The sequence below is a fragment of the Lichenostomus cassidix genome, chromosome 25 (genome assembly GCF_008360975.1).
Source record: "Lichenostomus cassidix isolate B80296 chromosome 25, HeHo_3.0, whole genome shotgun sequence".
Taxonomy (NCBI): Eukaryota; Metazoa; Chordata; class Aves; order Passeriformes; family Meliphagidae; genus Lichenostomus; species Lichenostomus cassidix.
In genome coordinates, this window is record NC_139505.1 from 4,282,765 (window position 1) to 4,299,205 (window position 16,441).

A 16,441-nucleotide genomic window follows, 5' to 3' on the forward strand; every position below is an offset into this window, starting at 1 on the left:
TGGGAATAGGAATTACAGTGGGAATAAGAATGGGAATTACAACTGGAATGGGAATGGATTGAATGGGAAGGGGAATTAGAGTGGGAATGGGAATTACAGTGGAATGGGAATGGGAATTACAGCCAGAAACGGAATGGGAATGGGAATTCCAGCAGCAACAGGAATGGGAATTACAGTGGGAATGGGAATTAATTACAGTGGGAATGGGAATTACAGAGGGAATGGGAATGAGACTGGGGAAACAGGAGTGGGAATGGGAATTCCAGCAGGAAATGGAGTGGGAATGGGAATCCCAGTGGGAAAAGGGAATGGGAATCCCAGTGGGAATGGGAATAGATTTCATGGGAATGGCAGGAATGGGAATGAGACCAGAAAATGGGAGTGGGAATGGGAATTCCATGGGAATGGGAATGGCTGGAATTCCACGGGAGTGGAAATGGGAACTCAATGGGAATGGAAATGGGAATTCAATAGGAATTCAGTGGGAATGGGAATGGATAGAATTCCATGGGAATGGATGGAATTCTATGGGAATTCCATGGGAATGTGTGGAGTTCAATGGGAATTCCATGGGAATGGAAATGGGAATTCTATGGGAATGGGAATGGCTGGAATTCCACAGGAATGGCTGGAATTCCATGGGAATGGGAATGGGAATTCAATAGGAAATCAGTGAAAATGTGAACAGATAGAATTCTATGGGAATGGATGGAATTCTATGGGAATTCTATGGGAATGTGTGGAGTTCAATGGGAATTCTATGGGAATGGGAATTCAATGGGAATGGATGGAATTCTATGGGAATTCTATGGGAATGGGAATGGCTGGAATTCCACAGGAATGGCTGGAATTCCATGGGAGTGGAAATGGGAATTCAATAGGAATTCAGTGGGAATGGGAATGGATAGAATTCCATGGGAATGGATGGAATTCTGTGGAAATTCCATGGGAATGTGTGGAGTTCAATGGGAATTCTATGGGAATGGGAATTCTATGGGACTAGGAATGGGAATTCAATGGAAATTCAATGGAAATTCAATGGAAATAGGAATTCTATGGGAATAGGAATGGGAATTCTATGGGAATAAGAATGGGAATAGGAATGGGAATTCTATGGGAATTCTATGGGAATTCTGTGGGAATTCTGTGGGAATTCTGTGGGAATTCTGTGGGAATTCTGTGGGAATTCTGTGGGAATTCTGTGGGAACTCAATGGGAATTCAGTGGGAACTCAATGGGAATTCAGTGGGAACTCAATGGGAATTCAGTGGGAACTCAATGGAAAAGCCCTAAAAACCCCAATTTCCAGAATTCCCAAGCAATCCCCTCTCTCTGCCCAGCAAATCCCAACCATTCCACGAGATTTCTAGGAATTAAATTAAATTAATTAAAAATCCTCTTCCCCAAAGATTCCGAAAACCAACAGAAAAATCAACAAAAATTCCCTTTTTTTCCCTTCATTCATTTCCCCAGAATCTCCTCCAATTCCCAGCAATCCCAGATGGAATTCCTTGGGGAAAAAAAAGGAGGAAAAAGTGGGAATTTTTACCTTTTTGTAGGTTGTTTCCCCTGTGGAATCAACTCCTCTGTGGCCTTTGCGGATGGTTTGGGATCCAGGTTGTCCTGAAGCTCCTGGCATCTTCAAAAAAGAGGAAAAAATGGGAAAATTTGGGATTTTTAAATATTTTTCCTGCTCAAAACCACCTGGAAAAGTTGGGGGTTTTTTATGGAATTCACAGAAAGCCAGTTTGGGTTTTTCCACCCTGGAATTTCAAGGTTTTAGGAGGAATTTTGGGAATTTTGGGGAATTTTGGAAATGCCAAGCCAGGGATTGCAAGGATTCATGCAGGAGGTGGGAAATTGGATTCTTCCAGGGATTTTGGGGGAAATTCTGGGAAAAGTTTGGGGTTTGGAGGAGGAATTGCTTTGGGAAAGGAAAAATCTTGAAAAAGGAGCAGGAAAAGCTGGAAAAGGAGCAGGAAAAGCTGGAATTTGGGATTTTTCCAGCCAGGGAATAACTCCAGGCTTGGAAAAGGAGCAGGAAAAGTAGGGAAAAGAGCAAGAAAAGCTAGAAAAGGAACAGGAAAAGCTGGAATTTGGGATTTTTCCATCCTCAGAACAACTCCAGGCTTGGAAAAGGAGCAAAAATCCTTGGAAAAGCAGCAGGAAAAGCTGAAAAAAGAACAGGAAAAGCTGGAATTTGGGATTTTTCAATCCTCAGAACAACTCCAGGCTTGGAAAAGGAGCAGGAAAAGTTGGAAAAGCAGCAGGAAAAGCTGGAAAAGGAGCAGGAAAAGCTGGAATTTGGGATTTTTCCAGCCTGGGAAGAACTCCAGGCTTGGAAAAGCAGCAGGAAAAGCTGGAAAAGGAGCAGGAAAAGCTGGAAAAGGAGCAGGAAAAGCTGGAATTTGGGATTTTTCCATCCTCAGAACAATTCCAGGCTCGGAAAAGGAGCAGGAAAAGCTGGAAAAGGAGCAGGAAACCAAAAAACAAAACAAAAACAAAAGCTGGAATTTGGGATTTTCCAGCCAAGGAACAACTCCAGGTTGAGAAAAGGAGCAAGAAAGGTTGGAAAATTAGCAGGAAAAGCTAGAAAAGGAGCAGGAAAAGCTGGAATTTGGGATTTTTCCATCCTCAGAACAATTCCAGGCTTGGAAAAGGAGCAGAAAAGCTGGAAAAGGAGCAGGAAAAGCTGGAATTTGGGATTTTTCCATCCTCAGAACAATTCCAGGCTCGGAAAAGGAGCAGGAAAAGCTGGAATTTGGGATTTTTCCAGCCAGGGAACAACTCCAGGCTTGGAAAAGGAGCAGAAATCCTTGGAAAAGCAGCAGGAAAAGCTGAAAAAAGAACAGGAAAAGCTGGAATTTGGGATTTTTCCATCCTCAGAACAATTCCAGGTTTGGAAAAGGAGCAGGAAAAGTTGGAAAAGGAGCAGGAAAAGCTGGAATTTGGGATTTTTCCAGCCTGGGAAGAACTCCAGGCTTGGAAAAGGAGCAGGAAAAGCTGGAAAAGGAGCAGGAAAAGCTGGAATTTGGGATTTTTCCAGCCAGGGAACAACTCCAGGCCTGAAAAAATAGGAGGAAAAACTGGAAAAGGAGCAGAAATCCCTGGAAAAGGAGCAGGAAAAGCTGGAATTTGGGATTTTTCCATCCTCAGAACAACTCCAGGCTTGGAAAAGGAGCAGGAAAAGCTGGAAAAGGAGCAGGAAAAGCTGGAATTTGGGATTTTTCCATCCTCAGAACAACTCCAGGCTTGGAAAAGGAGCAGGAAAAGTTGGAAAAGCAGCAGGAAAAGCTGGAATTTGGGATTTTTCCAGCCTGGCAAACTCACCTCAGGAGTCAGGGATTTTTTGAAGGTGTTGGATCCTGGAAAGAGAAAGGAAAATCCAAATTCAGAGAGAATCAAATCCCAAAAAAAAAAAAAAATTCCCAAAAATTTGGAAAGCTCAGCTCTCTCCCAGCCCAGAATTCCAGGAATTCTAAGCCTCAGGAATTCTCTAAAAACTTGGATTTGAGGGAATTCCAACCCCAAATTTTTGGATTTTCCATCCCAAAATTCCATGGATTTCATTGCATGGAATCCCCACAGCATCCCAAATCCCCAAAAATCCCCAAAAATCCCCAAAAAATCCCCAGAAATCCCAAATCTGTATTGGTTAAAAATGGGAAAATCCAAAAAATTCCAACCAAATTCCTGGATTTTCCCAACCAAAACACTTCCAGGAACACAAATTCATCCATTTTTCCACGGAAATTAATTTAAAATTAATTTTAAAATTAATTTTCGTTTAGTTTAATTTTAAAATTAATTTTAAATCCCACCTTTATGGAAGTCTGGGAATAGAAATCCCAAAAAAAAGTCTCCAAATTCTCTTTTTCAGCCTAAATTCCCAGGAAATGAGGGAATTTGAGGGAATATCAACAGGTTTTTTGAAAAAAAAAAAGGATTTAGGTCAGTTGGATTCCCTGGAAAGCTGGGAATCCTCAGGGATTCAGGGAATGTTTAATTATTGAGGAAAAAGGGCAAAATTCAGGTTAATGGAGCAGAAATTCCAGGAAAAAAGCAAAATTCCATGGAAAAAAGCCAGAAAAACAGGAGAAAATCCCAGGAAAACAAAATAAAAACTCAGGAAAATAGGAAAAATAACCAAAAAACAGGAAAAATCCCAGAAAAACAGGAAAAATAATAGAAAAAACAGGGAGAAATACCAGAAAAACAGGAAAAATAATAGAAAAACAGGAAAAATCCCAGAAAAACATGAAAAATAACAGAAAAACGGGAAAAATAACAGAAAACCAAGGAAAATAAGAGAAAAACAGAAAAAAAAACAGAAAAACAAGGAGAAAATCTCAGAAGAACAGGAGAAAATCCCAGGGAAAAAAATCCCAGAAAAACTAGGAAAAAATCCCAGAAAAACATGAAAAATAATAGAAAAAAAGGGAAAAATCCCAGGAAAACAAGGGAAAACTCACCCCACACTACCCCAGACCCCTCCGAAACTCCCCAAAAATCCCAAAATCGCCCAAAATTCCTGCCAGACCCTCATGCCCTCACGCCAGACTCCTGACCCTCACAGCCCTAAACCTCTCAAAACCCCCTAAACCTCTCAAAAAAACCCCAAAATCCCCAAAATCTCCCCTATTCCTCTTCAGCTCCTCACGCCCTCAGAGCCTCCTGACCCTCACGCTCCCAAATCCCTCCAAAAAACCCTAAAAACCCCAAAATCTCCCCTATTCCCCCTCAGCTCCTCACGCCCTCAGAGACTCCTGACCCCTCACGCTCCTAAATTCCTCCGAAAAACCCTAAAAACCCCAAAATCGCCCAAAATTCCTGCCGGCCCCTCACGCCCTCAGAGCCTCCTCACCATCACGCCCCCAGACCCTTCCGAACTCCCCCAAAAACCGCTAAAAAACCCCAAAATCGCCCCTATTACTGTCTGCTTCTCACGCCCTCACAGCCCCCTGACCCTAACGCTCCTTAACTCCTCCTAACCCCCCAAAAAAACCCCAAAAACCCCAAAATCGCCCCTATTCCCCCTCAGCTCCTCACGCCCTCACAGACCCCTGACCCTCACACCCCTAAACCTCTCAAAACCCCCCTAAAAACCCCAAAATCGCCCAAAATTCCTGCCAGCCCCTCACGGCCTCAGAGCCTCCTGACCCTCACGCTCCTAAATCCCTGCGAAACTCCCCAAAAAAACCCCAAAATCGCCCCTATTCCTGCCAGCCCCTCATGCCCTCAAATCCCCCTGACCCCACACTCCTCCAGACCCTTCCTAACTCCCCAAAAACCCCCAAAAACACCAAAATCGCCCCTATTACTGTGTGCCCCTCACGCCCTCGGAGCCTCCTGACCCTCACGCTCCTCCAAAACCCCCAAAAAAACCCCAAAATCGCCCCTATTCCCCCTCAGCCCCTCACGCCCTCACAGTCCCCTGACCCCACACTCCCCCAGACCCTTCCTAACTCCCCAAAAACCCCAAAATCGCTCTCATTCCTGTCTGCCCCTCACGCCCTCATAGCCCCCTGACCCTTCACGCCCCCCGACACTTCCTAACTCCCCAAAAACCCCCAAAACGCTCCCAAAAACCCCAACATCGCCCCTATTCCCCTTAGCCCCTCACGCCCTCAGAGCCCCCTCACCCTCCACCCTAAACCTCCTCAAAACCCCCAAAATCGCCCCTATTCCCCTCAATTCCTCACGCCCTCAGAGACGCCTGACCCTCACGGCCCCAAACACCTCCTAACCCCACAAAAACCCCTAAAAACCCCAAAATCGCCCCTATTCCCCCTCAGCTCCTCACGCCCTCAGAGCCCCCTAACCCTTCACGACCCCAGACCCTTCCTAACTCCCCCAAAAACCCCTAAAAACCCCAAAATCGCCCCTATTCCTTTCTGCCCTCACACCCTCACAGCCTCCTCACCCTCAGGCTCCCCCTCAGCCCCTCACGCCCCCAGACCCCTCAGAAACCCTACAAAATCTCCCCCATTCCCTCCGGCCCCTCACAGCCCCCTCACCCTCCCGCTCCCCCTCAGCCCCTCACGCCCTCACAGCCCCCCTTTCCCTCACACCCCCAGCCCTTCCCTCACCCCGAACCCCCCCAGCCGAGCCCCCCGGATCCCCTCCGATCCCCCCGGCGCCATCCCCGGCTCTCCCCCGCCGCCGTACCGCCGAGGCCGCCGCTGCTGCCGCTGCTGCCGCCCGACTCCGGGCCCGCCGCCGCCGCCGCCATCTTGGAGCGCGCGCTGCGCGCCCCCCCCCAGCCCGCCCCCGCCCGCCACGCCCGGCCACGCCCCCGCCCACACAGGCCACGCCTTTTTGGGAATAAACCACGCCCCCGGATGGGCTTTATATGGGCAAAGCCACGCCCACTCGGTGGTTACCCCGCCTGTTTCCCGCTTGGCTCCGCCCACTCGCTGCTAAACCACGCGTATTTCCTATTAGCCACGCCCTCTCCTCACCAACCACGCCCACTGCTCTGTATAGAATCCAGCCTGGCTCCGCCCACATGGCGCTAAGCCACGCCCCTTCTCGCGGAGCCACGCCCCTCGGGGTGTGGGGGGAGCGGGGGCCACGCGGGCGGTGCCGCAGAGCGCATGTGCAGCTCCGGCAGAAGCTCCGCCCCCCCGGTGCTCCCCCCCAGCTTGGATTCACCCCCCACCTCGGCTGAGTGACGTCATCCGTACGAGTGACGTCATCGGGACACAGCCCTGAGTTTATTTCATTTAAAATAATGATGTAATAGTCACCCCCTAATGGGCCACGCCCCCTAATCATGACGTCATGGGGGCGCACGTGTCTCTATGATGAGACGTCACAGAGCACACACATTCCCGTCATGTGATGTCATACTGTTACAGCCCAAACATTGATGACGTCACAGACCCACACTACCAATTGCATCACGCCCCACACAGTGACGTCACAGAACACACCCGCAAGCCGTGACACCCATCTCGTGACGTCACAGCTCTCACACCCACCCCGCGGTGCACACCGCCGCCCCATGACGTCACCCCAAAACAATGACGTCATCCGCACTTCCCTCCTTTCCCCGCGAGGTGTCGCTCTCTCCCCCAATCGATCGCTCGGCGCTCGCTTCCTCCCCCCTGGGCGGTCCCGGCAGGCTGCTCAGCCGAGCGCCGAGATGAGCCTGGCGGAAGGCCGCGCCCCGCGGAGAACGGCCGGGAATCGCCTCTCGGGGCTGCTGCAGGCCGAGGAGGAGGACGAGTTCTACCAGACCACCTACGGCGGCTTCAACGAGGCGAGCGGCGCCGGCGGGGAGCGGCGGGGAGCGGGAGAAACCCGGCGGGACCGAACGGGAACGGAACGGGCCCGCGGCGCGGCCGGGGCGCTGAGGGGGGACGGAGGGCGGGAAGCGTGAGGGGAGAGAAAGGGCGGGAAGCGTGAGGGGAGGGAAAAACAAAAAGCGTGAGAGGAGAGAAAAAACAAAAAGCGGGAGGGGAGGGAAAGAGCGAGAAGCGTGAGGGGAGAGGAAGGGCGGGTGGTGTGAGGGGAGAGGAGAAAGGGCGGGAAGCGTGAGGGGAGAGAAAGGGCGGGAAGCGTGAGGGGAGAGAAAGGGCGGGAAGCGTGAGGGGAGAGAAAGGGCGGGAAGCGTGAGGGGAGAGAAAGCGAGGGAAGCGTGAGGGGAGAGAAAGCGAGGGAAGCGTGAGGGGAGAGAAAAAACAAAAAGCGTGAGGGGAGGGAAAGAGCGAGAAGCGTGAGGGGAGAGAAAGGGCGGGAAGCGTGAGGGGAGAGAAAGGGCGGGAAGCGTGAGGGGAGAGAAAGCGAGGGAAGCGTGAGGGGAGGGAAAAACAAAAAGCGTGAGGGGAGGGAAAGAGCGAGAAGCGTGAGGGGAGAGAAAGGGCGGGAAGCGTGAGGGAGAGGAGAAAGGGCGGAGCGTGAGGGAAAAGGGCGGGAAGCGTGAGGGGAGAGAAAAGGGAAGAGCGTGGGGAGAGAAAGGGCGGGAAGCGTGAGGGGAGAAAGGGCGGGAAGCGTGAGGGAGAAAGGGCGGGAGCGTGAGGGGAGGGAAAGAGCGAGAAGCGTGAGGGGAGAGAAAGGGCGGGAAGCGTGAGGGGAGAGAAAGGGCGGGAAGCGTGAGGGGAGAGGAGAAAGGGCGGGAGGTGTGAGGGGAGAGGAGAAAGGGCGGGAAGTGTGAGGGGAGTGGGGCGTGAGGGTGAGTTGGGGGTTCTGTGTGGGGATATCGAGGGATTTGGGGATAGCCAGGGATGTGGGGATAGCCAGGGAATTGGGAATAGTTGAGGTATTTGGGGATATCCAGGGATGTGGGGATAGCCAGGGATTTGGCGATAGCCAAGGATGTGGGGATAGCCAGGGATGTGGGAAATATCCAGGGAACTGGGGATAGCCAGGGAATAGCCAGGGATGTGGGAATAGCCAGGGATGTGGGGAATTTCCATGGATGTGGGGATAGCCAGGGAATTGGGGATAGCCAGGGATGTGGGAATATTGAGGGATTTGGGGTTATTCAGGGATGTGGGAATAGCCAGGGAATTGGGGAATGTCCAGGGATGTGGGGGATATCGAGGGATTTGGAAATAGCCAGGAATGTGGGAATAATCAGAGAATTAGGGATAGCCAGGGATGTGGGAATGCCCAGGGACGTGGGGATATCCACGGTTATGGGATCCCCGGGTGATCCATCCCTGTATCCCTCAGGAATTGGGGATATCCCTCGGTGTAATCTCATAGTTACCAATCCCATATTCCACAGGAGTCCCGGGGGGATCTCCCAGAGAGATTCCACTGTTACCAATCCCATGTTCTTGTATCCCACAGGAATTTGGGGACGATGAGTCCCATGGGGATCCCTCAGGGTGGTTCCACAGTTACCAATCCCATATTCCCAATATCCCTGATATCCCACAGGAATCAGGAGATTATGAGTCTCAGAGTGGTTCCACAGTTACGAATCCCAAAATCCCAATATTCCCAAAATCCCAATATCTCATAGGAATCCAGGGATGACAAATCCCACAGGGATCCCTCAGGGGATTCCATGGCTGTCAATCCCATAATCCCACTATTCCCAATATCCTACAGGAATCCAGGGATAACTACTCTCAGAGTGGTTCCACAATTACCAATCCCAATGTTCCCAATATTCTCCAATATCCCACAGGAATCCGGGAACAACGAATCCCATGGGGATCCCTCAGGGTGGTTCCACAGTTACCAATCCCATAATCCCAACATTCCCAAATACCCCACAGGAATCCAGTGATGACAAATACCACGAGGATCCCTCGGGGGATTCCACGGCTGTCAATCCCATAATCCCAACAATCCCAAAATTCCCAACATTCCCGCTATCCCACAGGAATCCGGCGATGACGAGTACCACAGGGATCCCTCGGGGGATTCCATGGCTGTCAATCCCATAATCCCAAAATCTCAATATTCCCAACATTCCCAATACCCCACAGGAATCCAGGGATGACGAGTACAACGGGGATCCCTCAGGGGATTCCACGGCTGTCAATCCCATAATCCCAATATTCCAAATATCCCACAGGAATCCAGGGATAACCAGTCTTAGAGAAGTTCCACAGTTACCAATCCCACAATCCCAACATTCCCAACACCCCACAGCAATCCGGGGATGACGAATCCCACAGGGATCCCTCAGAGAGGTTCCACAGTTACCAATCCCACAATCCCAATAGTCCCAAATATCCCACAGGAATCCGGGGATGACGAGTACTGCGAGGAGCACTCAGGGGATTCCATGGCTGTCAATCCCATATTCCCAATATTCCCAATATCCTGCAGGAATCCAGGGATAACCAGTCTCAGGGAGGTTCCACAGTTGCCAATCCCAATATTCCCAAAATCCCAATACCCCACAGCAATCTGGCAATAACGAATACCATGGGGATCCCTCAGGGAATTCCATGGCTGTCAATCCCATAATCCCAACAGCCCCAACACCCCACAGGAATCCGGCGATGACAAGTACCACGGGGCTCCCCCAGGGGATTGCATGGCTGTCAATCCCAAAATCCCAATATTCCCAACATTCCCAATACCTCACAGCAATCCGGGAACAACGAATCCTACGGGGATCCCTCAGGGTGGTTCCACAGTTACCAATCCCATAATCCCAACATTCCTAAAATCCCAATACCCCACAGCAATCCAGCGATGACAAATACTGCGGGGATCCCTTGGGGGATTCCATGGCTGTCAATCCCATAATCCCAAAATCCCGATATTCCCAATAATTCCAATATCCCAGTGCAATCTGGCGATGATGAGTACCATGGGGATCCCTCAGGGGATTCCACGGCTATCAATCCCATAATCCCAACATTCCCAATACCCCACAGGAATCCGGGGTTACCAATCCCACAATCCCAACATTCCCAACACCCCACAGCAATCCGGGGATGACGAATCCCCCAGGGATCCCTCAGAGTGGTTCCACAGTTACCAATCCCATAATCCCAACATTCCCAACACCCCACAGGAATCCGGGGATGACGAGTACCGCGGCGAGCACTCGGACAGCGATGACGAGGTGGACTCCGACTTCGACATCGACGAGGGCGACGAGCCCGGCTCCGAGCAGGACGAGGCCGAACCGCGCCGCCGCCGCCGCGTCCTCACCAAGGCCTACCGGGTACGGAGCCCTTTTCCCAGGAAAAGCACCCCAAATCCGGGATTTTGGGGTTTTCATCCCCTCCTGACTCGTGGTCTGTGGTGTCACAGGAGCCTCTCAAGAGCCTGCGGGCCAAGAAGGCGGAGGGAGCTCGGGGAGGAGCGCAGAAGAGCCGGGAGGTGAAATCCGTGCCTTTGGAGCTGCAGGAGGATGGGGGAGACAGTGAGTGTGGGCTGGGAATGGAGGATTTGGGGTGGGGATGGGATCTTTTGGGATTTCCTGGGGTTATTGGGATCCTTTGGGATCTCCAGGGGTTATTGGGAACCTTTGGGATCTCCAGGTGTTGGGATTCGGATGCTTTGGGATCTCCAGGTGTTGGGATTTGGATCCTTTGGGATCTCCAGGGGTTTTTGGGATTGAGATCCTTTGGGATCTCCAGGGGTTTTTGGGATTGAGATCCTTTGGGATCTCCAGGGGTTTTTGGGATTGAGATCCTTTGGGATCTCCAGGGGTTATTGGGATCTTTTGGGATGTCCAGGGATTGGGATCAGGATAATTTGGGATCAGGATAATTTGGGATCATTCCCATAATTCCCTGTCCCTCCAGGCCGGAATCACATGTGCCAATCCACCACGGAGCACACCCGGCAGATGTTCCCTGAAAAGGGGATCCTTTGGGATCTCCAGGGATTGGGATCCTTTGGGATCTCCGGGGGTTGGGATTGGGATAATTTGGGATCATTCCCACAATTCCAGGCCGGAAGCACATGCGCCAGTCCACCACGGAGCACACGCAGCAGACGTTCCCTGAAAATGGGATCCTTTGGGATCTCTGGGGTTTGGGATCAGGATAATTTGGGATCATTCCCATAATTCTGTCCCTCCAGGCCGGAAGCACATGCGCCAGTCCACCACGGAGCACACCCGGCAGACATTCCCTGAAAAGGGGATCCTTTGGGATCTCTGGGGTTAGGATCAGGATAATTTGGGATCTCTGGGAAAATTTGACATCCCACAATTCCAGGCCGGAAGCACATGCGCCAGTCCACCACGGAGCACACGCGGCAGACGTTCCTGCGGCTCCAGGAGCGCCAGGTGCAGTCCAAGAGGAAGAAGGGAGGTACCAACTACGAGAGACCTCTGACCCAGGAGGAGCTGCTGGAGGAGGCCAAGATCACTGAGGAGATCAACCTGCGCTCCCTGGGTCAGTGGGAACAGGATTGGGATTGGGATTGGGATTGATTGGGATTGGGATCAGGAATGGGAATGGAGTAGGGTCAGGATCACCAAGGAGATCAATCTGCGCTCTCTGGGTCAGTTGGAATGGGACTGGGATTGGGGATGGGAATGGGAATGGGAATGGGGTTGGGGATGGGAATGGGGTCAGGAATGGGAATGGTGTAGGGTTAAGATCACTGAGGAGATCAATCTGCACTCCCTGGGTCACTTGGAATGGGATTGGGATTGGGGATGGGATATTAGGAATGGGATCAGGAGTGGGAATGGGGTCAGGAGTGGGAGTGGGAGCAGGAATGAGAATGGGAGCAGGAATGAGAATGGGATTGGGAATGGGGTCAAGAGTGGGAATGGGGTAGGGTCAAGATCACTGAGGAGATCAACCTGCACTCCCTGGGTCAGTGAAAATGGGATTGGGATTGGGATTGGGAATGGGGTCAGGAATGGGAATGGGGTCAGGAATGGGAATGGGGTCAGGAATGGGAATGGGACTGGGGACAGCAGCAATGGGGCAGGGCCAAGATCACTGAGAAGATTACCATTCCCACTCCCATCCCACTCCCAATCCCATCCCCATTACCATTCCCAATCCCATTCCCAATTCCCATTCCCAATTCCCATTCCCAATCCCATTCCCAATTCCCATTCCCAATTCCCATTCCCAATTCCCATTCCAATCCCAATCCCATCCCCACTCCAATTCCCAAACCACTTCCCACTCCCATCCCAATCCTATCCCCAATCCCACTCCCATTCCCTCCCCATCCCCAATCCCATTCCCACTCCAATTCCCAATCCCATCCCCACTCCCATCCCACTCCCAATCCCATCCCCATTACCATTCCCAATCCCATTCCCATTCCAATTCCCATCCCACCCCAATCCCAATTCCCACTCCAATTCCCAATCCCATCCCCAATCCCAATCCCATCCCAATTCCCAACCCCATTCCCAATCCCACCGTGATCCCATCCCATCCCACCCCAATCCCATCCCACCCCATTCCCACCGCAGAGAACTACGAGCGGCTGGAAGCCGACAAGAAGAAGCAGGTGCAGAAGAAGCGGAAGATCGTCGGCCCCGTCATCCGCTACTGGTCACTCACCATGCCGCTGCTGCCCGAGCCCGGCCGCGACGACCCCGTCGACGTCGAGGGGTCAGTCAGTCCCAAATATTCCCCAATTCCTGCCCTGGAGGTGATCCAGAGGGTTTGGGAAGCACCTCGGAGCGCCGAAATCCCGAAATTTTGAGTTGAGGGAGAGGAGGGGTTTGGGTTCCATGTTTGAGATCCCAAATCCCATGGGCAAAGAAGGTTTGGATTCCATGTCTGAGATCCCAAATCCCATAGAAAAAGAAGGGTTTTGGTATCACTTTGGAGGCCCCAAATCCCATGGGAAAAGAAGGTTTGGGCACCAGGTTAGAGATCCGAAATCCCACGGGAAAAGGAGGTTTGGGTACCAGGTTTGAGATCCCATATCCCATAGAAAAAACATACTTTGGGCCCCAAATCCCGTAGGAAAAACACACTTTGGACCCCAAACCCCACAGGACCAGCATCCTTTGGACCCCAAAACCCAAATCCACTAGGAAAAACACACTTTGGGCCCCAAATCCCATAGGAAAAGCACACTTTGGGCCCCAAATCCTATAGGAGCAGCAGGCTTAGGACCCCAAACCCCATAGGAAAAGCATGCTTTGGGCCCCAAATCCTATAGGAAAAGGAGGGTTTGGACCTCAAATCCCATAGGAAAAGCACACTTTGGGCCCCAAACCCCAAATCCCATTGGAAAAGCACACTTTGGGCCCCAAACCCCATAGGAAAAACACACTTTGTGCCCCAAACCCCACAGGACCAGCACCCTTGGAACCCCAAACCCCATAGGAAAATCACACTTTGGACCCCAAATCCCATAGGAAAATCACCCTTTGAACCCCAAACCCCACAGAACCAGCACCCTTTAAACCCCAAACCCCACAGCACCAGCACCCTTTAAACCCCAAACCCCCTAACCTCTCCCACCCCATTCCAGGCTGGACCCCGACTCCCACCCCGCCCCGTCCCCGCTCTCCGCCGGGAAATGCTCGCGCACCTTCATCTCCTTCAGCGACGACGCCACCTTCGAGCGCTGCTTCCCCAAATCCAAACCGCCGCGGCTGCCCGTGCGGGAGCTGTGCCCCGTCACCCACAAGCCGGCCCTGTACCGCGACCCCATAACCGACATCCCCTATTCCAACGCCCGCGCCTTCCGCATCATCCGCGAGGCGTACCGCAAGTACATCACCGCCCACGGGCTGCCCAGCGCCGCCGCCGCCGCCGCCGCCATGGCGGGGGGAGCTGAGAGCCCCGGGGCCAGGCCTGGCAGGCAGAAAATCGTCATCAAGCAGAGCGTTCCTAGTGCTTGAAATTTGGGGTTTGGGGTTTTGGGGTTTTGGGGTGTCGGGATGGATGGGAGTGATGGTTTTGTTGAGGAGCGTCAATCCAAGATGGCAGAAAATGGTCATTAAACAAGGTGTTCCCAGTGCCTGGAATCCTGGGATTTTGGGGTGTTGGGATGTCAGGATATTGGGATTTTGGGATATGGGATTTGGGAATTTGGGATATTTGGGGTATTGGGGTTGATAGTCGTGATGGTTTTGTTGAGGAGTGTCAATCCAAGATGGCAGAAAATCATCATCAAACAAGGTGTTCCCAGTGCCTGAAATCCTGGGATTTTGGGATGTTGGGATGTCAGGACATTGGGATTTTGGGATTTGGGGTTTAGGGGTATTGGGATTTTGGGATATCGGGGTGTGGAGGTTGACGGTTGTGGTGGTTTTGTTGAGAAGCATCAATCCAGGATGCCAAAAAATTGTCATCAAACAAAGTGTTGCCAGTGCCTGAAATCCTGGGATTTTGGGGTGTTGAGCCATCAGGACATTGGGATTTTGGGATTTGGGATATGGGATTTAGGGGTATTGGGATTTGAGATCTTGGGATTGACGGCAATGATGGTTTTGTCAAGGAGATCTCATCCAGGACGACACAAAATCATCATGAAACAAAGTGTTCCTAATGCCTGAAATCCTGAAATTTTGGGATATTGGGACGTCAGGACTTTGGGATTTTGGGATTTGGGGTATGGGATTTAGGGGTATTGGGATATGGGATTTTGGGATATTGGGATTGACGGCAATGATGGTTTTGTCAAGGAGATCTCATCCAGAACAACACAAAATCATCATGGAACAAAGTATTCCTAATGCCTGAAATCCTGAAATTTTGGGATGTTGGGATGTCAGGACTTTAGGATTTTGGGATTTGGCATATGGGGTTTTGGGATTTGGGATTTAGGGATTTTGGGGTATTGGGATTGACAGCAAGGATGGTTTTGTCAAGGAGATCTCATCCAGAATACCAAAAAATCATCAAACAAAACATTCCCATTGCCTGAAATTTTGGGATTTTGGGATATTTTGGGACTTTTCCCTAAAAATCCTACAACAAACGGTTTGTGAAACCCTTTTTCCCAGAAATCCTACAACAGAGAGAGGGACTGGAGCCCCTTTCCCAGAAATCCTACAATAAATTTGGGGTGGGAACACCTTTCTCCAGGAGATCCCATGGAAAATTTGGGGTGAAATCCCCTTTTCCTGGAGACCCTACAATAAATAAAGTGGTTTGTGGAACTCTTCTTCCCAGAAATCCTACAAGAAATATGGGGTGGGAGAACCTTTTCCCAGGAAATCCTACAAAAACAACTTATAGGATCCCTTTCCCAGGAAATCCTACAATAATTTGATTTATAGGATCCTTTTCCAGGAAATCCTACAATAAACAATTTATAGGGTCCTTTTCCCAGGAAATCCTACAATTAACAGTTTTTAGGATCCCATTCCCAGGAAATCCTAAAATAAGGGATTTATAGGATCCCTTTCCCAGGAAATCCTACAACAAAGAATTGATTTATAGGATCCTTTTTCCAGGAAATCCTACAATAAACAGTTTTTAGGATCTCTTTCCCAGGAAATCCTAAAATAAGGGATTTTTAGAACCTCTTTTCCAGGAAATCCTACAATAAACAATTTATAGGATCCCAGGAAATCCTACAATGAGCAACTTTTAGGATCCCATTCCCAGGAAATCCTAAAATAAACAATTTATAGGATCCCTTTTCCAGGAAATCCTACAATAAACAACTTTTAGGATCCCTTTCCCAGGAAATCCTAAAATAAGGGATTTATAGGATCTCTTTTCCAGGAAATCCTACAACAAAGAATTGATTTATAGGATCCTTTTCCCAGGAAATCCTACAATAAATTTATAGGATCCTAGGAAATCCTACAATAAACAACTTTTAGGATCCCATTCGCAGGAAATCCTAAAACAAGGGATTTATAGGATCTCTTTCCCAGGAAATCCTACAGCAAAGAATTGATTTATAGGATCCCTTTTCCAGGAAATCCTACAATAAACAATTTATAGGATCTTTTTTCCACGAGATCCCATAACAGACAATTCTTAGGATCCCATTCCCAGGAAATCCCTAAAATAAATGATTTATATGATCCTTTTTCCAGAAAATCCTACAAAAAATTATAGGATCT

The 16,441-nt window shown here is 50.4% G+C and overlaps 2 protein-coding genes across 2 annotated transcripts in view; one reads left to right on the plus strand and one right to left on the minus strand.

Annotated features, from left to right (window-relative positions):
• Positions 1-6,253, minus strand: part of LOC146427395 (phosphatidylinositol 4-phosphate 5-kinase type-1 alpha-like) — a 40,521-nt gene extending 34,268 nt beyond the window's left edge. The window contains exons 1-3 of the mRNA XM_085082676.1: positions 6,169-6,253; positions 3,331-3,365; positions 1,550-1,639 (exon numbers count right to left, since the gene is read on the minus strand). Coding sequence (XP_084938802.1) covers positions 1,550-1,639; positions 3,331-3,365; positions 6,169-6,232 — 189 coding nt within the window. The 5' untranslated portion in view covers positions 6,233-6,253. The remainder of the gene's footprint in view (positions 1-1,549; positions 1,640-3,330; positions 3,366-6,168) is intronic.
• Positions 6,254-7,106: 853 nt separating this feature from the next.
• VPS72 (vacuolar protein sorting 72 homolog) lies at positions 7,107-15,523 on the plus strand. Its single transcript, XM_085082313.1, has 6 exons — positions 7,107-7,264; positions 10,490-10,642; positions 10,732-10,843; positions 11,646-11,825; positions 12,872-13,013; positions 13,888-15,523. Exons 1-6 carry the CDS (start codon positions 7,148-7,150, stop codon positions 14,258-14,260), a joined length of 1,077 nt encoding a protein of 358 aa, XP_084938439.1. The 5' UTR covers positions 7,107-7,147; the 3' UTR covers positions 14,261-15,523.
• Positions 15,524-16,441: the final 918 nt, after the last annotated feature.

What these genes read in the sequence shown, in the direction of transcription:
- VPS72 (XM_085082313.1), top strand. Translation starts at nt 7,148, where the DNA reads ATGAGCCTGGCGGAAGGCCGCGCCCCGCGGAGAACGGCCGGGAATCGC. An exon ending in GCAGGAGGATGGGGGAGACA is followed by an intron (nt 10,844 to 11,645) that starts GTGAGTGTGGGC and finishes CCACAATTCCAG; the next exon opens with GCCGGAAGCACATGCGCCAG. An exon ending in GACCCCGTCGACGTCGAGGG is followed by an intron (nt 13,014 to 13,887) that starts GTCAGTCAGTCC and finishes ACCCCATTCCAG; the next exon opens with GCTGGACCCCGACTCCCACC.